The sequence below is a fragment of the Zonotrichia leucophrys genome, chromosome 1A (assembly GCF_028769735.1).
Source record: "Zonotrichia leucophrys gambelii isolate GWCS_2022_RI chromosome 1A, RI_Zleu_2.0, whole genome shotgun sequence".
In the NCBI taxonomy this organism is placed as follows: domain Eukaryota; kingdom Metazoa; phylum Chordata; class Aves; order Passeriformes; family Passerellidae; genus Zonotrichia; species Zonotrichia leucophrys.
Genome location: NC_088170.1, coordinates 59,693,754 through 59,716,611, shown reverse-complemented (window position 1 = coordinate 59,716,611; position 22,858 = coordinate 59,693,754). Strand labels below are relative to the sequence as shown.

At 42.0% G+C, this 22,858-nt stretch overlaps 2 protein-coding genes across 9 annotated transcripts in view; both read right to left on the bottom strand.

The window, feature by feature from the left end:
* The window catches only part of SLC26A5 (solute carrier family 26 member 5), a 35,051-nt gene extending 26,578 nt beyond the window's left edge, over positions 1-8,473 (bottom strand). For 2 of the 6 annotated variants that reach the window (XR_010438713.1, XM_064702889.1), the window contains exons 1-2: positions 8,307-8,423; positions 7,576-7,694 (exon numbers count right to left, since the gene is read on the bottom strand). The gene's annotated coding sequence lies outside the window, so the exon portion shown is untranslated. Of the gene's footprint in view, positions 1-7,575; positions 7,695-7,907; positions 7,926-8,306 lie in introns of those variants that run through there. The other 4 variants (XM_064702890.1, XM_064702891.1, XM_064702892.1 and 1 more) reach the window with 4 other exon arrangements.
* Positions 8,474-14,529: 6,056 nt separating this feature from the next.
* RELN (reelin) overlaps positions 14,530-22,858 on the bottom strand; it is a 283,741-nt gene continuing 275,412 nt past the window's right edge. For 2 of the 3 annotated variants that reach the window (XM_064702887.1, XM_064702886.1), the window contains 2 exons: positions 19,526-19,661; positions 15,556-15,673 (listed from right to left, as the gene is read on the bottom strand). In XM_064702887.1, coding sequence (XP_064558957.1) covers positions 19,532-19,661 — 130 coding nt within the window. In that variant the 3' untranslated portion in view covers positions 15,556-15,673; positions 19,526-19,531. Of the gene's footprint in view, positions 15,674-19,525; positions 19,662-22,858 lie in introns of all 3 variants that reach the window. The other variant, XM_064702888.1, reaches the window with a different exon arrangement.

Here is a 22,858-nt window from a genome sequence, read left to right as displayed (position 1 = left end):
ATTTTTGATCCAAATCACGTGAATCAAAGTGCAACCATAAAATTTATAGGAACAGAGATTTGGCTGCTGTTCCTTGGATTCAAAATATAACTATGGGGAGAAAAAAAGCAAGAAGCTGGAGACATTAAGAATGGTGTACCATGTGAGTCTTGCAGCTTTAATAAGCACTTTTTCTCCTAATGTGTATCTAACCTGAATGTGTCTGAGCTACCTAAGGAAATGGGGGAGTCAGCAGCAAATCCATTGTCTTGCCTGTTTTACAAGGGCAAAACCCCTTTCTTTTGGAAACACAAATTCTTTTCAGTGGCAGAAAACCACAGGTGGACAGTACTAGTACTGTGTTACAGTATGTCCTCTGCTAGAGACTTCCAAGTTTGATCATGAGCTAAGAAGTCTATGAAATATTTTGTGTCTTCAAGCTTACAAAGGCAGGTGACAGCCATCAGCCAAAGGGCTGGTAGAAATACTGCCACTCTATGTAAAACATCTTCTCCCAAATGCACCCTGAAAAGCACACTTACTGCAAGGTCTGCTCCTACTGTCTGAAGAGGCAAGACACAAACCCAGGTGATTTTAGGAAGCACATAATGGCTCATTTCTTTCTTTTCTCTCTGGCCTCATTCCCCAGTGCCCTTCCACTTTTCACCCTCAATGACAAGTACAAAGTTGTTTTTCAAATAAGCCCAAAGGTGTAAAATGACTGGGTGGGGTCATAAGGAATGTGTTCTCCTGATTTTATTGGACTGTTCTCATCATTCTCTTTTCTCCTCCACTCCTCCCATTAAATCCACTAACAACTAGATTTTTTAAACCTGAAGGCTTTAAGTAAAATTTCATAAATTTAGGGGTAACTTGTGAAACAAACAAAATTTTCCTTGTGTAGGTCCTAATCTAAGAAATGCACTCCAGGAGTGAACCTTTGGGAAAAAAATAAACCAAGACCTTAAATTTCTATGCAGCTTTTAGACAGGTAAAATGTCCACTCTAATAATTAGAAGGGTGAGATGATTACATAAACTGTGTTTGGTTGTGTGATAAAAGCTTCTCCACACACCTCTAATGTTACTCAGAACAACAGCAGGATGGCAAACCTGGATAACACCCTGGTGGGCTACTGCCAGGGCTACCACATGAGCCATCAGCCTATCAAAAGCTCATCACCACCAATCCAGAGTGGTACACAAGGGTCACCCATGGGACCCTAGAAGTCCCTGTCACTTCTCAGTGTGAAAAGCATCTGCCCATCTCTAAGAGTAAGAGCACTCAGGGACAGCAAAAGGGGTCCTGGGAAGTCCTGGCCAGTCACACATGGGCACATGGGATGGTCTGTACCAACAGCTGGAGTGGGGCTATCACCTTGGGGCTCATTTGTCCAGCTCAGCTGGGGAAATTGGGATGAAGGAGCTCCTAGGCAGATTGTGTGAGCCTGTGTGCTGGAGGGATCCACCCTGCAGATGTGTGATGTATCTCTACATGTGTACATATATTCTCAGCACTGGACCTCCATCCTGCTTGGCTAGAGAGCAGAGGGGCTGAAGCTGTTGCCTCTCTGATATGCGTGACTTGCCATGCACATTGTGTGTGTGTGCTTATGGGAAACATCTTCAGCCCTGGTACTGGCTGGATCTGGGGATATGGAGCAGCAGCAGCAGCCCCATCTTCCTCAGGCTGTTGAATTCAGTATGATATAATTTCCTCTAATGAACCTATCTTAGCCACTGAAAACATCGTAATAATAACATTGAGCATAAAGATCCTTCTCTCAAAATGGTAACAAATAAGACATATATATATTTTAAAATAAAATTATTATGTAACTGGTAAGAGGCAATTTATATTTCATGCTCCTTGCCAAAAAATACTTAAGGCCCCAAAGTTTACTGCATGGACTAATGAACTCATTAGTGTCTTAGGCATATCTCTTATCAACCAGCAATCTTATGTTTGTTTTCATCAACAGAATGTTTTAGGGCCTGTTATAATGATTGAGCTGTTTAATCCATTCCACATAAGACAAACAGCTGGAGCACTTTGAGAACAGAACATTGGTCTCCTTCCCTCTGAGACTAAGATAAGAGATGGCTTCTGTTTCCAGTGTAAACACATTGATGACCATGGGAATCCATGGCAATATGATCATTCTTATTTCTGCTTTTTGCAACTTCAGTGACCTTGGATCCTAGTCTGCCATCCTCCTTCCCTTTGCCAAAAGCAGTTGCTAGGGACAGTGGAATCAGTAAGTTAATCAGAACAGTAGCATGGCTGATGACCCCTTTATTATGCTTTGTTAAGCCAACTGATAAGGACATCCACCATCAATCATTAGCCAGCTTCATCTGCAGAGAAAATCCACTGCCAAAAACTTTGGTGGAGCAGTTTTCTTCATAAAGCTCCAGCTGGTCAGAGGAGATAACATAAATCAAGATAATGAATACACATCAAGCTAAGCCAGAATAATTTCTTTACTTCTTGTGATCTCAGTGGACCTCCAGCAACCGGTTCATTTTTTTCAGGCAAAGTGGAACATGCAGACAGTAAATAAGTGTCTGTGCAGAAAGAAATGACTTCATTCTGTTCTACACTTCCTTCTACAGAAAAGCCACCAAAAGAATTCTCCTCTATCTGCTTCATCAACTCTTTACACAGATCACTACCCTCTCAAGTGCTGCATCAAGTCAAAAATAAACAATGAAAAATAGAAGGCTGTTATTTATAACAAAATCATTTCAGTCATCATGTTTACAGTGCAAACCTCTCAAGTCAGAGAAACTGAAGGATAGTAAAACAGTGTGGTCAGAGGAAGAAATGACTGGGGTGCAGAGAGGGAGGAAGAGAGGGTTTAGAATGGGATTAAAATTTATATTCCAGTTGCACTGCTGCAAACATGGCAAAAAGTAACTACCATTACTTGAGTAACATGAGGTTTTGAAAAGTCTCCAAGGATCCTCTACAAGGCACTCTTTCTAACAAGTTCTGAAAGGATCTGCTCCTCTGTAAAACAGGCTGCAGCCACTGCCATGCTTGAAGAAATTCCTGAAGAACTGATGCTTCTGAAAGGCAACACAGAACTTCAGCACAGGGCAGCCACTCCTTGGGAAAGCAGCATGACTAACTATTTCTCAAAGCTGCCACTCTCCTCCTGATAGCTCTGAGAACTTCCCTATCCATGTTAGGATCTGCAAACAGTTCATTCTTGGAAGCTACTTCATAACACACATTTTCTGTGGTTTTTTTCTGCACTAGGTATGAAACCGAATCCCACATGAGCAGTAAGCAGAACATGACATATGATAGATCCTGTCCCCATTTATGCAACTGTTGCTTGGTGAAGATGTTATCTAAACAATACATTCTCCTGTCTCTTATGTACTTGAGTGTTGCTTCATGACCTGAAGGTGAATGCCAGACAGTGGGAATAACCTTCCTCAATGTTTTGATGCCAAGATTACACCTAAAGGCCATGAGGCACAGCAAACACAGGCCAACGCTGCTTTTGCTTGAAATATTTTAAAATGCACTGTAAGCAAAGAACATGTAGAGAAGTTTCTCAAAGTATTAGTACATATATATATATTTCTTCTGTGGCTAATGAAACTTTTAATGTGAGACAGCCCCATGTCTGCTCTTAACTGCTCCAACAAAAAGATCAGCCCTTGTGGTGCTGAACATTTCTTCAAATGACCCTCTAAGTGTATTTGGCAGAACAACCCTGCATGAATGGATCCCTGACACAGCTGCACTAGAACAGGGTGTCTTAATGAAGGAACTGGAAGAGCAGGAAGGGTATCTGGGCTGAGGATCATCAAATGAAATGAAGAAAGGTTCACTGAGTAATTTTCTGATGATTTCTTCTTGCAAGAACCTTTCCTTCCTTCTCAGGAACACATATGCAAAAGAAACAAATGTCACCAGAAAACAGGGGGGAAAAAAAATCACACTCACTGCAACTGCAGTTAGTTAGACTCAGATCACCTGTTCAGCTATAAGGACTTCAATGAAGCACCAAAAAGAGATCATATATGTTGATTTGCATGAAACTGGCAAAGAAATAAAACTGGAATCATATAATACGGAACTGAAAACAAGCAAACAAGTACAGTGCAAAATTTCAAAAAGAAAAATGCAATGAACCAAAGACAGTAGGTAATGAAACAGTAAACCTGAAAGAAATTGGAAGGGCTTAGAAAACAACGTTATGTCAAAACCCTGAAGCTGGGGCAGGATCCTGGTAAAGCAGGATATGCAGGGTTAGATGCTGAAGTGGTAAATGGATTCAGGTATAGATTTCTCTGGGAAAGGACTTGAACCATGTTATGCTATAAAGGTAAGGTAGCAGCAGCAAAACTTCTGTATTTATAGAAGTCATTACAGTTGCCTGTATCTGTAATAGACATGTAGTTTTGTTCCTTATGTGACCCCTCAGATTTGCCTGAGGTTAGCAGAGCTCTGTGAGAACAGGAACAGGCAGTTCCCTGTGAGCATCTCTGAGCAGCAATCCAAGTTTTGTCCTGCATGGGCTATAGCTTTTTAAATTCCATTCCATGAAAACCAGGTAGAAATTTTGTAATCCTTAATCAGTTCAATCCTTAACTGAGCTTAATTGATCTGTCCCTACTAGACTGAACTCCAACAAGGATGTTTCAAACAACACAGTCAGCAATCTTTGATTTGGATTGGAAAATCCTGTCTATGCCTTAGAATCACAGAATGGTGGAAGGAGCCTTCAAGACCACCCAGTTCCAAACCCCTGCTCTGGGTAGGGACATCTTCCACTAGACCAGGTTGCTCAAAGCCCCACCCAGCAGGGGAAGAGAGGCTTTCTGAGGCGTTCTCAAATCTCAGCCCTGCTTCAGAACCTAATTTCCATAAAATAAATTAAAAGGAGCAATTTGATCTTTGCTCTAGCCCAGCCTATGTGTCAGAATCTCAGATGTTCAATTAACAGATTAAAATCTATTAATTAGCTAACACACACCCTCCCCAATAACCACAACAGTATAAGAACACAAACAGAACTGGACATACAAAATAGTAAGCAATAGTCAAAGCAGAGCAGTAAAACTTGATCCCCTGCCTGGGCAAAACCAGTAAGTTTTCAATGATGGCTGGAGAAAAAAAGATTCTACCCAGGCAGTAAAAATGCAGATTGTAAAGAACCTCCCAGGAAGGCAATCACACTATTCTTTGTCAGATGGAAGGTTTTCCCACCTTGCTACTGGACAAAATAAAATAAATAGTTAATGCAACATTTTGAGAAGAGTGGTCCAAGTTCCTGACAGGCCAGTGATTCATATATGTACTCTTATAAATCAAAATCTAAATCCTATCAATGCAACTGATTTGCAAAACTCATTCAAGTGCCTGCACAAATGTACAGCCATATCTTCAAAGCCATGGAAATGTTTGACATTGTCTGTTTGTGTATAGATTTCCCATTACCTGGGCACACAGCAAATAGCAACAAGACCTGCACTTTGCTGCTGCTTATACTTCTAAAGAGCAAAAAGCTTTAGATAGATAACTGGTTATAAAATAACAGCAATGGCAGGTCTTGTAGCCATGTGAAGAATTATTATCAGAACGACTATCAAGAAATACTGGCTAGCAAGGCAACATTCTGCTGACTAACAGTTCTGGGGAAAGAAACATCTGAATAATGATGGTGTTTAATTCATTAAAAATAACTGGGAAATCAGCAGGCTAATTAGAGCTTGAGAGTTTTAGATTCAGCATGGGTTTCTTGTGCTAAAAGTTACAGGCTATAAAACAATCAGATAGCAAAAAAATCAGAAAAGAAAGATTTAGAAAACCAGATCTTACAGAAAAATACATCAGCAATAAAATAGAAGAAAAAATAGCAGTGACCAGTTCATTGGACAGAGACCAGGAGAGGCAGAGGAGCTCAAAGTGTGCTTTTCCAGGCAGCTCAGTGGATGCATAAAAGTCTTGGTTACATTTACAGAGGCTACAGCTGCAATTCAAATTAGTAGTAGTTCAAGATAATACTGGTCTGCCTATACTATAACAGTCAAAGCAGATAAACATACATTCAGCTCTTCTTTCTTAAGTTATTAGCAAAAGAGCAACAGTGTGACAGCCATGTGCTAAATCTGTGCTTGTTTTCCATTATTTTAGAATCAACTTATATAATAATAACATCTTTCCATGTGGTTTTGGAATATTTAAGTTCTAAAAACATTCAATCTTTGGGGACAGAGTATTATAAGCATGAAAAACTGTGTGGTGAAGATATGATTTGAACTACAGTAATGGACTAGAAATTCCAAACAAAAGGCAAGATGCAATGACTGTTCAGTGTTCCAAGTTGTAAGATCTGATGGCTGAATCCAACAGAGTATTTTAGTAAGTATTCAGCTTAGAAAACAGGGCTCACTTTATGCCAGAGGCTAAAAACATCACAATTTCCTAGGCCTTTCACCTAGATTGCTCAATTATCTGTACTTTTTAAAATTATATCAGCCTTTAAGCAAACTGTTACCCTGCACACAGAATTTGTACAGTATGAGGAATAAAAGTATATCAGCTCTGGACATGATACTGAGAGGAAATAAAGTTTAGTTTAGAACATGGATGCAGCAGCAAGCTTGTTTCTTACTGAACTCAGAGCTTTCCTTCACTGAAATCTGATTCTGAATATAACTCAATATTACCCCAACTACCCCCATAAATATACCTTTAAATGCATTGAAGCTTTTAGAATGAGACTGATGAGTTAAATACCCTCAAGTCTATACAAGGGAGTAAATGCTATTGCAAATTAAAATGCTTTATCAGCTACCAACAGCAGCTCTGCACGTGTGAAACTCCATTCTCTTCCTATACCTTTACCACACTACATGTCAGAGATGTTTCACAATACAGTGCAAGACTATTAACAAAACACTTCAGTCTGGAAATACTGCTGAATGCAGAACTGAAACATCTGTCCTGTCTTAGGAAGGCTTAGGACTGTCAGAAACCAAGTGCTTTAAAGTGTTCCTTGAGGAAGGCAAGAGGTGATCCCCACAGAGTTAATGCAGTGCAAGCCACCTGCACGTGTTTGTTTCTGAAACTGCAAATTACCTTAGTTTTTCTATTTCTACAGCAGCAGTAAAGTAGCATCCTACTCATGAAAGTTCTGTAATATAAACCAAGACACCTGTTAGCTCAAAATACCTGTTACTGCACATTTAGTAAGAGACATTTTAAAAGTTTGCTAGCAGATTTTAGTCTTAGTTTGGGAAACCTTCAGCCAACATATTCTGTGCCCAGATCCTTGTTGTCAGTCATTGACATAAAAACCAATGATATACAACTGTATTACTGTGACAGATATGAAGAATTATGAATGCACATTCTGCTGATTCATCAGCAGAAATAATGGCAGCAATCTAATGTTTTTTTCTTTTCCTTACTACTGGATTAACCCTATATGCCTGTTGCAACAGCCACTTGGGTCCTCTGAAATTTCGAAGCATCCCAAAACCAGCTTTCAACCATATTTCAATTTCCAGACAACCAGAAATTTTGCAATGGCAGCATGGGCACGAGCACAGCAAATTTAAGCCTACTTACTTTTCTGGCTGGCTTCTCCTAGTTGCTTTCACTGATCCCTTGTAAGGAGTTCAAAACGTTCCCACAGCTCGTGAAGCTGAAAAATACTGACATAGGAAAGGCAAATTCCTCTTCTTTGCCTGAAAAGTGGAAGGGCATGAAGGGGTTGGGGGGTGAATAGTTTAACCGAGGTTTTGGAAAGGTTTTGAAGGTCTTTGGGTTAAAGCTAGTACTGAAGCACAGAGCAAGTAGTTTTTGTTGTTACAAGACTTCTTGGGAGAGCCGCTCCGACCTAACGCAGCTTATAGTCGGAGGGCTGCAGCCGCAACATGAGGAAATGACTGATCTCTCACCCTCCCTCGGGCTTCCCGGTGGGTGCTGAGAGTGTTTTACAGCACCGAGCACCGCGGTGCCGCCGCTGCCCCGGCACGGCGCTGCCCGAGACCGCGGCTGCCCCCGGAGCGCGGCGCTGCCCCCGGAGCCCGGCGCTGCCCCGGCACGGCTCTGCCCCCGGATCCCGGCTGCCGCTCGCGGTGCTCCGGCCGCTCCGCCGGGGCCGGCAGGGAGCGAAGGGAGAGGGGACGTCACGGAGCGAGACCGCCAAGGTACCTCCGGCCCGGGGTGACCGAGCGGGAGCCACAGGCGTGGGGACAGCCCGACCCCAACCGACGCTCTTCGCGGCGAGGCTCGCTCCCCTCACGGGAGATCCGCTCAAGGGGAGAGATCCCCTCCGCTATTGACCCCGTGCTCACCCCCGCCCGGCCGGCCGGCCGCGCTCCGCTCACCGCCCTCCGCCTTCCTCCAGCGCCGCAGCCGCCACCGCCGCCGCTCGCTCCAAGGTGAGGAGCCCGGGGGCGCGGGCAGCCGCCAGCCCCTGCCGGCTCCCGCCCCTCCCACCCCGCGGCCGCGGGCGCGGGCGCGCCTGGGACTCGTAGTTCCCCCGCACCCCGGCCGGGCGCGTCCCCGCCGCGGCCTACGAGTCCCAGGATGCCGCGGGGCCGTGCGCGCTCCCGGCTGCGCGGCGTGCGCGGGCGCTCTCCCGGCCGGACTCCCTCGCTCGGAGGGGATAACGGAGACCTGGAGCCCTGGGACGAGCAGGGTTGGAAGAGTCCTTCAACATCACCGAAACCTTCAACATCACCGAGTGCAGCCATAAACCCAGCCCTGCCCCCGTAACCCCGAAAGCGCATCACCCAGCGCCGGATCCTGAGGGCTCTTGAAGCCCTCCGGGGATGGTGACTCCACCTCCGTGGGCCATCTATTCCCGTGTCTGACCAGCCTAACTGCTCAGATTTTTTCCAAATATATATCTGGGTGTGGTTTTTCATTTTTTCAGGGGCGCAAAGTATACATACGTTTGAATTTCATTGTGAATATGCAGGAATTAGGAAAAAATGCCATCTCCGACTCCTTGGTTTATCATGTTTTCTATCATGGTAGCTCGCTCTCACCCACGACAAAAATGTTTTCCCACTTCCTAGATATGGGTTTGTATACAGAGTTTGTAGAAGTGGTTTTTTTTTTTTTTCCAGCTTTGAAACTCTTATACACTAATAGCATGAAAAAATCAGTGAAACTGATCTCTACAGGACAGTATTATTTGAAGATCTTAAAATGATTCCTTGACATGGTAGCCCTTGTAAGAATGTAAGAGTAACTTAAATAAAATTTAAATGAATTCATGGTGAAATACAGCACTTTAAATTTCAGCATTGTCAAACTGAGAAATTTCAAGGTCAAAACATTTCTAAAGTTCCTTTTAAATCTGAGGTTTGTTTACTCAAAACAGGCTGTAACAGAAAGGCATTTAGTTGGAAAATTGCAGTAATAGATAATGCCACATACATGAGACTTCATTTGGACTGATGTCGGATGCCATTTTTATACAGAACTGGGTAAGTGGAGATACTTTGGGTAAGCCATGTTTGTTGATTCAGTTATTTATCCAAAAAGCTAATTATTTCCTGAATTTGGAAATCTCTAGCCTGTGTTAGAATGCAGGTGTAATTCACTGTGAGGGTGTGGCCTGGTAGTGAATTCTGACGTGCTTTGTTGCCAGTAAAACACACATTGTAGTAACATACCACAGGAAGACCTGCACAAGGAGAAAGGAGAAGAAAAAGCCTCAAACGAACACAGATTAACCGATTTCCTGCTAGAAAAGTCGCCCCAGGTATAAAGCATCTTGAATGTTCCAGTAATCCTGAGGATTATGTTACACTAATTGTGTTAATGATTGCATTTAAATACAAGCTGGTTTTAATTTCTTGTGTGCATTTTAGTATGTTGCACTCAAAAGTTAATAATTATTTTTATTGCTTCTTTCCAGCATTGTGTAAAATGGTAAAAGATGCTGTGGTTCTTCAGCTCTGGGACGAGGACAGGGATTAATAAAGTGCTAAACTCAGTAGCAGCAAGATGAAAAGAGGATTTTTGGCCAAGACAAGAAAAGGGAGGGAAAGTTAATACAGAATAAACAATATAGACAATTGAGGAGAGTAAAAACACTCATGTGGAGGGTAATTGTGGAATATTAGTTAAGGGTGCATCCACAGCCCTGGAGCTGTGTGATGACAGAGGGCTCAGTGTGAGCTTTGGGGGCTCAGCTGGCTCCCAGGGGAAGGAGCAGCAGAAACCACAGCTCTCCAGGGGCATAAGGAATGCTGTGGGGCGCTGTCAAAGGCCAGATCCAGCACTCACACTGCCTGGAGTGGGGCTCCAGCTGTTGGGCTGGTTATTTCTCAACTTCCTCCAGCAGCCACTGGTGGTGGCTATGGGCAGGGGAGGTGGCTGGGGGGCTGAGGGCAGAGTTCTGACACTTCCCGCTGGGTCACTGGCATGCACTTCCCATAGGGAACATTCCAGATGGGTCAGAGGGGCTCCATCAACTGGCTCACTCCCCACCACACCCTAACTACCCTCATGTATCTCCTGAGAATGAGACAACTCTCTAAGGCAGAAAAATCCCTGTGTATATTTGGAGTCTTACACAGGTGCTAGGACAGGTCAAACCAGAATTAGTAAAGTTGAGGTGGACATTTCCATGTGAAGTGAAACACATTTGATGAACAGGAATTTTCCCACTGATTTCAGTGCCAGTAGGCTTGGTTCTCAAACTGCTGCTGTTAATTAGTTGCTACCCACATCCTATACAGACACATAACTCATGTCAAGCTTTGTTGTTATCCATTATACCACAATTGTTCTAGCAGAAGCCCAAACATCAGGACATTTTCCTTTCTTTACACTGAAGTTCCTTGAAAATGGTTGAACTCAAGTAATTTAAAATTTCCCTTGAGAAGGGTGTGATTTTAAACCAGCTGAGCTGGGTGTCCAGTTGTGAGTATAAACCTGCTTATACATGCTTTGCATGTGCTGTTTCTAGCCCACCTGGAGCTGTAGGGTGTCAGCAGAGGGCTGCCTGTATGCACATGATCTGTGTGCAGGGAAAGAGGAGCCTGGGTCTATCAGCCAACTTCATGGTATCAGCAAAATCATCCTAATGCAGAAGTGTCAAACCTGTGACTTCCCAGTACGTCCCCAAGTTCTGCCTTTGGCCTGCATGCCATCAGGGAAACAGCTGAGCCTTCTGACATTGCGTCTTCTAACTTGCACTTCTGAATTGCTTCTTCTAACTTGTGCAAACGTCCCCTGAGTAGCAGAGCTCAAAAGCACAACCACATTCTCTTCTTTTTTTAAAGAAGCTTAAGAAATTTGCTTGTCTATAAACCTAGCATTATCATCATCCTCCAGTATGGTATCCTTCCATTCCTGGAACGGCGTGTTTGCTTGGCCTCGCCTTGCTGCGTGCCAGCTAAACTCTCCCCATCAGGCTCTGTTGTAATTAGCCACACAGGAACTAAGTCTTTAGGCTTACTGCCAGCTCAGGCCCTTTAGCTGAACCAGGAATAACATGGGGAAGAAACGGCAACAGTCAGAAAACATCAGCAACAGAGAGCACTGGACAATCAATCCACGTCACCTGTACAATGCTTGAATGCTCATACCTCATGCTCTTTTTTTCCAGCAAAGGAACCACCACCTCTGGGTGGTAAATGCTTTGTCTGCTCCTTCACAGAAGCACTGCAAGTGGTTGCATGGCCTCAGCTGCTCTGGGTTGCTAGCAGCCCTAATCAGCTCTTTAGGGCCATGCTGAACATGGGCAAGCTCTTTTGCTGGCCTTGTTCCATTCTGAGGCTCCCTTGCCAGCTCAGGGTGGAGGTAGCTCCCCTCTGCAGCTGGCTTGTTCCTGTTCCTCCTGTGTTGAGTCACTAGTTAAACCTCACAGAGCTGATCTGAGTGGGTTTTATCTGGGGCCTCACACTGCCTTCCTGCTTTGATAATAACCAATCCCATTGACTAGTTGTAGATAAATGATGAGGTGATGCTGTGGCAGCATTTCCACCCAGTAACATTTGCCCTAAAGGGTTAGCAAGTAAATAAAACATAGAACCATGTTTATGGATGTTGTCATATCTCTTTCCAAATGTTTTCCTTTTTAGACTAAACAACTCTCTCTACTTGGAAGCTCATGGGTTCAAGGGTCTTGTTTCTGCTGCAGTACTTTGCAATCTCTCTAACTTGTTTATATCTGCATTTAAGTGAAGGGCTCAACAGCTGCCAAATGCTGTCTACTTTACCAGCACTGGCAGATGTAGTTATATTTATTGTGTTTTGTCATAAGCACTTCCCCTGATGCAATGCAAAATGGCATTTTTAAAAACTGCTTAATGCTGTTGATTCTACTTCTATAGTTTTGTTGGCTAGTCTGGTATTTACCCAATTTGTGTGCTGGTACCTTGTTCTTTGACAGTGTCTTGTCCTTCAGGGTATTTGTTGTGTTATTTAATTACTACCCTTTTCTGTATATTGTCAAGATCATGCAAAGCTGGATTTGGTTCTTCAAAAATATTGGTGCTCTGCACATTTCCTCCCATTAAGAAAATGTTATCATCTTTGGATGAGGAAAGCTTGAGAGAAAAATATTTAGGCAAAATTATGAGAGCTTCAGGTTTTGTTTATTTCAGGAAATCCAGTGGGTCAGTTGCATTTTTCTGTACTTCTGTTTCATTTCTCTTAAGTTCTCCTTATTCTACTGGAGCATGGCTTAGTCAGCTGATAGGAGAAATAAGGAAGACTATAAGGCATGCTAAAAGTATTCTAAAAATCAGTTTTCATAGTTATGTCTGCAAAAGTTTTACACCAGTGTATGAACTTATAAGTACATTTTATAGCATATTTATTGCCATTGATTATCCTTTGTGCCACCCTTGCTATTTTAACAATTGCTTAATGTCAGATGATTCATTGCTTTCAGCCATATGGGAGGAAAAATATAAAAACCCACATTAGTGTACCATTTGTGTATGCTATGTGGGGTGTTGTAGGACTGGAGAAAATCTAAGGAAGAACTTCCTGGAGTCTGGAAAGGGCAGATGATAATACCACTTGGGAATCTTCCAGTGAAGAAGAGAAAAGCCAGTGCAGAGTTTGTGGAGAGTTTGGGTAAAATGCTTTGTGGTATCCCTCTGTGGTTGTGATTACATATATTATTTAGAGGAAATAAATACAACTGTGAAAAGCAGCTTCTCTGGCTATGCTGATCTCTTGCCTAAAAAGTCAGGCAAAATGCCTCATTGTATCTAAATCTTTAAAATAAATTGATTTCCTGGAAGCACATTAGCTGCACATGCATTTTAGATTGAACTACCACTCTTCTATTGACCTATTAAAGCAATTAAAGTTATCTTAAAAATAGGAATGTTTAGATCTTGTGGTTTTGTTTGTTCGATGGGCAAAAATCTTATTACAATATTTTAAAATCACTTGCCCAAACATTAAATTGTTATATTCTTATTACCCTCATGTTTTATCTTCCTTCTACTTCTCTGAAGAGAACCATTATCTTTTTTCAGGAATTGAAAGTACACAAAGCACTCCAGTACAGTGAGTTTGCAGGAGGCTGGACTGTTGCAGCAAGTTTCCAGATCATCCAAAGGTCTGTCATAATTTTGATCAAGCCAAGGAGTTGACTAGTTGGTCACTGAGCAACTTTTTTTTCCTTTTTTTTCCTGAACTGCTCAGGTACCTGCGGTCAAAAACCTCCTACAAATTAAACACATGGTTCAGCTGAACATGGATCATCATTCTGCTTCAGACAGGCATAGTGCCAGAAGCAGATGTGCAAGATGTAAGAGCACAGCAGGTGTGTATGATACTTCTCTCTGCTGAGGACAAGCTCTGGTAACTGGGATTGTTTAGCCTGAAGAACAGGAAGCCCAGGCAGGACTTTATTGCTCTCTACAACTACCTGAAGGAAGGCTGTGGTGAGATGGACAGCAGTCTCCTCTCAAGTATCAAAGTACAGGACAAGAGGAAATGGCCTCAGACTGCACCAGGTGAGGTTTAGATCAGGTATAATGAAAAGGTTCTTCACTGAAAGTGTTGTCAAGCATGGCACAGACTGCCCACAGAAGTGGCTGAGTCCCCATCCCTCGAGGTATTAGAAGGATGTGTAGATGTGCTTAGAGACATGGTTTAGTGGTGGCCTTGGCAGTGCTGGGTTAACAGTTGGATTGATGTTAAAGGTCTTTTCCAACCTTAATGGTTCATATGATTCTACAAATTGCCAGCTTGGTCTGTTTGGAGCAAGGTTCCTCATGTGCCACGCTCTTGCTCTCAGAGCTTGAGAACAGTGGTTTGCATTTTTTGGATTGCAGATAAAGCGAGAGTGCATGTTGCTCTGTGGTCCTGTTTCACTCATTGCACCAGGACCTGTTCCAAGGACTGTATTACATCCATAGGTGGGATGGGGAGATCTCTTAGTTGGCGTTACTTGCAAAATGCTGTTAAGTGTGATGTGATAAATATTAAAAATAACATTAATGTTTGCTTTAGAATCTAGGTATTTAGTGGAAGAATTTGGTTTATGATTTCATGTAAAGCCCACATGGCTTGAAAAGTCTAACATCAGAATTCTTTGTTGACATTATCTTTATTGAAGCATGGATCTTTAGCTTGGTTCACCATAAAGTGAAGCATTTGATTTATGATAATAGACAGTTCAGGGCTATAGGGGCATTATAACGTTGCTGGTGTAGATACAACTTTATCAGAAGATACAAACATGACCCGCAATAGAAACAAACACCAAAGAGAACACAATGAAACATTCACTGCTTACAAATCACTTCATTACTACAGACACCAAATGGCAGTTACTGTAAGTAAATCAGTTTCAGAGAACTGACTACATTTAGAGAGGGAATTGGGAATTTCTGTTTGGGGCTTAATCCACAAATCCTTAGTAGAAAAAAGTTTAATGTCAAGCATTCTTTTTTTTTTATCCACAAAACAATGCTAACCAACAGACATATCAAAGAATAAGACCGAAGGATATCAACGCCTTTACAACTACTTTTGCAATTATCTTCTGGATTAGGTACTTAGATGATTTTTTAAATACATTTTGTAAGAAGGTAAATAGCCCAAAAATCAGCAGCAAAAATATTACAACAACAAAACAAGTAAATGCAGTGCCAATGTGTCATGTTGTAGAAGAGAATACAAAGAGGACAAACAATGATAACTTAATCATATAAAATGACACAGAGCTGAAATACAGTGCACTTAAATAACTATGTGACAAAGAATGTTAAATTCTGTACTTAGTATGTAGGTTTTTATAAACATAAAATCTGAAAAGTCTTTGTGCTTAAACTTTTTTTCCTGTTAAACAGAATTAGTTGCTTACTTCCAATACTGCCACTGTAACGGATATTACAACAGATCACAATTTTCACAGACACATCAACATTAAAACATTTACCTATGAGAAAATAAGTCACTTCTCATTAGTTCACAGTGCGAAAAAGTGGTGTATACTCTGTCTTGAAAAAGGCTTTCAGTTATTCATCAAGCCAGTTGCAGAAAAGTCCTGATACCAGATGCAGTGCTAGATTTAAAGAATGGAAAGCAACACATCACATGTTGGGAGGAAAAAAAAATAAATTTCTCGTTTCTTCATGGATATCGTCTAAGTGACCTTCGTCTTCTGTTGTAGAAATGCCTGAGCCCATGTTGCCGTGAAAAATTCATCATGTAATTTTGTTTGCGAGTGCTGTCAAAGGGTGAAAGAAGAGAAGAGTGTCAGTTTCTTTCACATGTAGTTTAAATTCTTTTGTAGCAGTGAGCTAGTGGGACTGATTCTTTGTCCTTGCAGGACTTTTCAAGTCTGTGCAAACTGGTGTGAAGCACACCCTTTGTTAAACTGCAAAGATACAAGGCAATTGAGAATCTGTCCCACTTGGCTTTCATTTACAGTAAATTATCTTAGGAAAACGTTAAGTGCTTTCAGCTAATGAAAACTGGTGCTGCCTAGGGCCAGATTCACTAAAACTTCACTTCATAACATTTCTCTGTGGGGGTTTTATACTCCAGTTATCCTTCTGTCTTTGATAATTAACTGCTTGAGAACAGAGGAAAAGCTTTATCTTCTTTTTTTACCTTATAGAAAGTGAAGTACAATACTTTTATTCAGATTAATGTTTCCTTCCCCTATGCACCCCCTTCCAAAAGGAAGATCTGGGCAATAAGCATAATCTTATGATGCTTATGCCTTGTCTGGCAGGAAACCAAGCAAGAGAGACCAACTGCAGCTGAATTTAAGAAGGCACACTTGTTTGGAAGACCTACCTGGAGTACAAGGCCCATCCCACCTAATGTAGGTTTCTACTTCTCCAGCTGAGGGAAGAAGGAACCATGAGAGGGCAGATCTGTGAAGACCTGCAATCAACAAACCTCCCATTTGTGGCTTAAAGGAATGTTTTCACAAGTGAGTTTTGTCTGTGAGTAAGTGAATACTCATAATGCAGTAAGTCATACTTTCCTCTCTAGTGCATAAGCTTATTTTTAGTGAATATGGCCCTTAGGAAAAAGGAGTAATTGTATGCTTTGCAAAATACCTTGTTTTCTACAACCACAACCAACCTTTGCTGTAGTATGCTAATTTAACCTAAAAAATGTGTCTAACAAAATTATGCCCTTTTCATGAACTAATCTTGTACCCAACTGACTAAACTGATTAATGGTTGTCATGTCAAAATCTAGATTATAAACCTCTAAGTAAATCCAAGTAATTTCCTGACTAGTTTTCCAAGCTGTGCAATTTTAAATTTTTTTTTACACTGGAATGTACATATAAGAATGAAATAAAGACCAGCTCCTGGTGACAATGAAAGAAAACAGATGTACACTTGACTCAACTTTTGGCACTGTCACAGTAAGGTAGAGCTCTAGATCATCTGGCAATTGAAAGAGGGCTTAATGATAAATTATTCAAGTAAAAAGGAAAGGTCTGTGCTGATTTGTAAGTTTTGTGTGAGGGATTGATAGTGGTGAGTTGATGTAACTTTAATGCCACTTGGTAGCTCAAGTGCAAAGCAGGACTGAACATCAGTTTTCATTCTGGTCCTTAAGTCCTCAGGGTGGAAGGTCACCCTGGCTCCAGTGCCAGCTGTCTCACTGATGAAGGCAGGAATGAAATTATGACCCCAAACCCACTCCTGAGAGTGGCTACCATTGGTCATGAAGCTTGAAGAAGTTCTTAATTTTCCCTTGCCTTTAATTCCCATTGCCTGGAAAGTGGGTGGTTCCTCAGACCCAGAGCCTTCGCGGGGACATCCCACCTCTCAGGAGAGCGTGCTGAGCATGAGGTGAGGATAGAGCCCCTGTCTGCTGGGAGAAGGCTGCTCTGCAGCCAAAACACACCAGATGGGCCTGGGAGAAAGCACAGCCCAACTCTGAGCAGCTTTGCTCTTTGCTCTGGGTACATGGGACCAAACAGAACCTGCCAAAGTGTTTGGCTGAAAAAATTGCATTTCTGGACATGGTTAAATTTAGGAGTGAGCTTGGTTTTGCTAGCCTCAGCTTGGACAAGACTTGGACAGATGGGGTATGTGCTGTGCTGCATCCTTGTCCCAGGAGCCTTTTCTGTCCTGTCTTTGGTCTGCCTATGTCCAGCAAAAGTTCAGCAGAGATGTTCAGGACTGGTTTTGGACACTGCTATGTGCACCTGGCCTCTATTTCACTTCAAATGACCAACCCTTTTGTATCTGGCCTTACAGGGATGATGAAGATGTTTAAAACAATGAACAAAGAAAAAAAAGGAAAAGAAAGAATTGGAAAAAAGGAACAAAGAAATGCTTACCTAGTAATGTAGAAGGGATTTACCTATTTTTTATTAATATTAATTGTGTTCCATTGGAAGATGATCAAGGTGTTAGAAAGAAGTATGTATTCATGTCTTACACTGAGCACCATAGCAGTGCAATGTGTGAACAATAAGAGAAGTCTAAATTCTCAGGAACTCAATGTGGTTTTTTTTTTAACTTGCATTAATGTAGTCCAAACTTATCCTCACTGACATGAGACAGACTTTCCAACTACTGGTTGGATGCCACAGAAGAACCTTGATGCCTGCTGTAGAAATACTGTGATTTTCACTCTTTCCATGGGTAAATATGTATACCCTATGCATTACAGTATTGTATCGTATTGCACCACAAAATCAGAGTAGGTGTGGTTCTCACAATCAGTGGCAACTGGAAGACACTTTGTCAGTGTGTAATGGACTGGTCAGCACCTGCTGAGCTTTCTGTCCTTTCTGTGCATTCACTGAACCATCAGTCAGTCAGAGAAGTTCAGATCCAAAGTAATTATCAGTGTATTACCAATCGAGCACAAAGCAAAAAAAACACAAAACAATTAGCAGGAGTGATTGCTGTATAAACTGTTAGACAGTTTTGAGTGCACTACTGAAAAATAACCAAAATATAATACTGCTTGAATTTAGGTAGGAAACCCTAAAAATGTTCCAAGAAAGTACCTAGAGTTGTGCTAATTGGATGAAAGCAATATGCAGCTAATGCAGAAAAGCAAAACCAAAACTATCTGGGGCATGTTCAAAAAATACCTACAATAAAGCAATTTATGAGAAGGAGTCTCTCTGGACTAAAGTCTCTTAGTGTTTAGTAGAGCATTATGTTTATTGCATGTTTCCTAAAGCACAATTTGAACTACAAGGCTGCAATTTAAAGTTTATGAAAATGGAACAAAGCCAAACTGAATGAAAAATATGCAGTACATAACCCCAGTAAATACTCATGTCTTTCCTTATTTGCGTGTTTTTAATTGATGGGGCATAAAACAGGAACAAAATAGAAACAAAAATATTTGAATAACAAAATTAAACATGAAAAAAGCCTTAGAACACAGCAAAAGTATGTCCCTCAAGACTAGGTTTGGAGTAAATTTTGATGCTGAATTACAAATGCTTTGTTAGGCGGGTACTGTAATGGAAAAAGTCACATGCTGTACTCAGGGCTCATATCAACTGCAAATATTCTTTGGCTTTGGTGGAGTCAACACTTGAACCCTGAGCTCAGTAGCTATCCTGGCTAGTGGTACCCATTAACTGCAGCAGCACAAAGCAGCTGGGTTACATGGCATGAAAGCACTGCCAGGGGACTCTGGTTCTGTGTCCAAGGGGCAGGTGTGGCCATGGCAGATTGACTGGCATACACTGCCTGATTGTGGCTGCATCTCTGTGGTCATTTATTACAGAAAAAAGTGGGAATTGCCCCTTGGCTGCTCATACAGTGCTCTGGGGGCCCTCCATTGGTAGAGCTCACTGTACCCTCTCTGAAGCAGATGGAGAAGTCCCATTGCAGCCTTGGTGAAATTCCCACTGCACATCATTCCCACTGGCACAATCTACTGAACAATTTCTGCTGAGTTTAACTTCCCCAGTGCTCACTGAGGAAGCAGTGCAGGATCAGGGCCCTCAAGAACTATGTGGCACATCTCAGAGTATAAATGATTTTCCACCAACCCCTCATTGACAAAACTTTGTGAAAGAGCTGTAGCTGTAACAGAAACATACATTTAATACTGATTCAGGGAAAGTACTTACCTTATTCTAGTGTAAAACCAATGACAGCAAACAATGAAATACAACACAAGTTAGAAAATGCCTTTCAATGCATGCAGCACTGTGATTAGTCATAAAACCCTGATGAGGTTTAGAGGCAATATAGGACTTTTCGTCTCTTTTGAAAATAAAAATTGAACAAATTATTTCCTCAGCTTTCAAATCAATGTTTAGATTTTTATTTTCTATAAAATTCAGCATGCACTTTTTAGAAACATAATAGAAATGTAATAGAAGCACAAACCGCATCATATTAAATTTGGCATAAATGTTGTGAATATTCAGATAGTCACCTAATGTTTGAACTACTCATGTTCTTTATCATAAATTTGTTAATACTTAATTTAAATGCATTTTTCAAATCTTTGCTTTTTACTAAAAAAAGGAAGCTGATGAAAATGCTTTTCCACATGAGCACTTCTTGTTAAATCTAGAATATGCAATTTGTATTTAATTATTCCAAAATACAGATAAACATTCTTTGCACCAAATGCAACATAACTTCTCACTAAATCATTTGTGCCAAAAATGTGAGAATATCTCAACAATGAAGAGCATGAAGTGATGGCTATGAAGGGATTAATTCTGTTATCTATCAGTTAACCATAAAATAGTAGGAGGGGATAACATTTCTTGCATTCCTTGCACAACTTATATTCCTTTGGATCACATTACAAGTTTTGGGGTAAAGAAAACAATATCAGACCCTTAGTGTTCATCTTATAACTATCCTTTATTTCTCAGTACCTATGACATTTAATTAAGTTAATGAGATGTCCCTAAGGGCCTGCCCTATACACAAAGAAATGGCAGTTGTGTGATGCACATGCAAGGAGGTGTGAGGTGTGTGTGCAGGGGGCAGGCTGAGAGCTGTGCTTCCAGAGAAAAACAATGTGCAAATGAAATGCAGGATTGGACATGGACTCTTCTTAGGGCAGAAGTACAGGGGCACAGAAAAACACTTTCTTAAGCCTGGGATAAAATACTTTTTTATCCTAAGAAGAGCCACATGGAACACATGAGAGTTGGGCCCAAAGCTTTCTTTACAAATGGAGAGAAAAAACGCTGCACTAATGAGGAATAATCAGCACTGGATTATAAAAGGGACTGGACAACTTAACAACTTGCCTCCTCTCCCCACCACAGGACAGACACTGACTGTTGTTAAATTGGCAAATTCAATTTAATGTATAACATTGTCAACACAGGTATTTGGTTTCACCTGTTTAAAAGAGGTGCTCAATTTAAGTTCATTTGCAGCTGCATCACAATCTTAAAAATATTGCTTTTTATTGAATGATTCAAAGAGTTCATTCAAAAGTGGAATGATTTTAAGTAAGATACAAAAGCATCCATCTTTGGCCTTTTTTATCACTACCAGGTATTTTTCTTGCATGTATAATCTGCAGGTTGATCTTTTTCCCCACAGCAATTTTCTTGGGGGCAAAAAGGAATCAAAGAAATGGCATCCTGAAGGTATGGAAGTTTGCTGGTGAGAGGATGGTGGCCCTTGACTCAGAAATTGGTTGAACTGAACAGTGTCATGACCCTGGCTGTGCTTCAGCTGTAGCAGTATCTGCACTATGACTTGGCAGCTAGGCCTGGGACAGAACTGATTGCAAGCCTTTGGATTGCTGAGAAGAGTTGGGCCATGAAAGCAGATATTCACAGATATGCCTCTGGGGCAAGCACTCTAGGGAGGAGCAGAGACATCCCCTGTTTTGGATGGGAAAGAAAATCAAGAAAATCCTTATTTTCTTTGCCTTCCTACAGATCAGCTCTGCCTGCTGGAGGTGCTTTCCCTTAGCCTGCTCAAGGAGAGCATGGCTCACTTGCCTGGGGGCTGAGGAAAGGCTGGCACAGCACCTGGGTGTGCACCTGGAACCTGCTCAAGGAGAGCATGGCTCACTTGCCTGGGGGCTCAGGAAAAGCTGGCACAGCACCTGGGTGTGCACCTGGAACCTGCTCAAGGGGAGCATGGCTCACTTGCCTGGGGGCTCAGGAAAGGCTGGCACAGCACCTGGCTGTGCACCTGGGGGTGCAGGCAGCCAGGCCAACACACAGGCTGGGAAAACCAGACCTCTGTCACCCCACAGAGTAAGGAAGAAAACACAAGAAGAGATGTGTGGAAAGCCAGGAATTTATCTATGTCCCAAACCACACCTCCTAGTGTAGGTTGGCTCCTTGCTCTTAACACCTCACAGGCTGAGGCTTGCCTGTTGCATCAATGTGGGTAAACAGATCACAAACTTGAGAGTCTAGGACTGAAACCAGAGCCAGTGAGGATAATTTTGATGGTTCTGGAGAGGTGTATGGGGTCTCATCCAGGGTTGTAAGAGGACTGAATACAGACTGTGTTGGACATGGGCCATCAATGGGTTCTTGTCTAGAGATGTTCATGGCCTTCTGAGACCAGGCCAGAGTTCCAACAGAAATTACTTCCAATTTAGGAGGCACAGGTGTTTTCTAAAGTATCCCAGCTTTGGGATAAATAAGCCAGACAGAAGCCTGCTGACTCCCCAGTGACTCCCTATAGAATTAATGGGAAGAGGCAAACCCTGGTGAATGGCTCAAGCTCAGGCTGTGCCTCTCTGCAGCCCTGGGGTGGCTATTGCTCACAGAGCTCTTGGTGGGAGGGGAGAGCACCCAGAGGACACTGCCTCCTCCCCTACTGCTGGAGAAATGCCTTGGAAAGGGGGCTTGTTCTTCCCAGAAGCAGGCAGTGCTTCTTTACCCTTCCTTGGAAAATGAAGGAATATTAAGGATGGAAGCCAAGTCCTATCCCTAGTAGTCACAGTGTGATTCCTGGTAGCCCTTGTGTGTGCAGAATCATCTAGGGTAAGTACTAACAAATCCAGACTCCCTGCTGATACCCTGAGGCACTTTATGGAGGTGACTGAGTGTCTTCATCATGTAACAGGTGAAGCAACTGAAGTGCTGGGGGTAAAGTGATCAGTGTGAGGTGACCAAGTGAAATAGCAGAGCTACAGAAAAACCCAGGTGAGAGTATTTCTTGATAAGGAAGTTGCAGCTTACTTGCAAATAAGTTTGAGGAGGCCTAAAGATTATTTTGATGAATTACAATGTGCAGATAGAACTCAAGCAAATCAGGAGTTAAATGCAGCTGTCAGGTCTGAGCACATGCCAGTATAGGAATCAGATGCACCATGGCATGGAATTGTGCCCTCCTCAGAGCAGCATGTCTCATGTGTTGTAGTTAGCAGGAACTGGAACTCTACATCTGGCCTTTGGGAAATAAGATGTCATGGCACTGTGTTTCAAAGGACTTGGTAAGGGAAAAATCAGTCCAGTTTG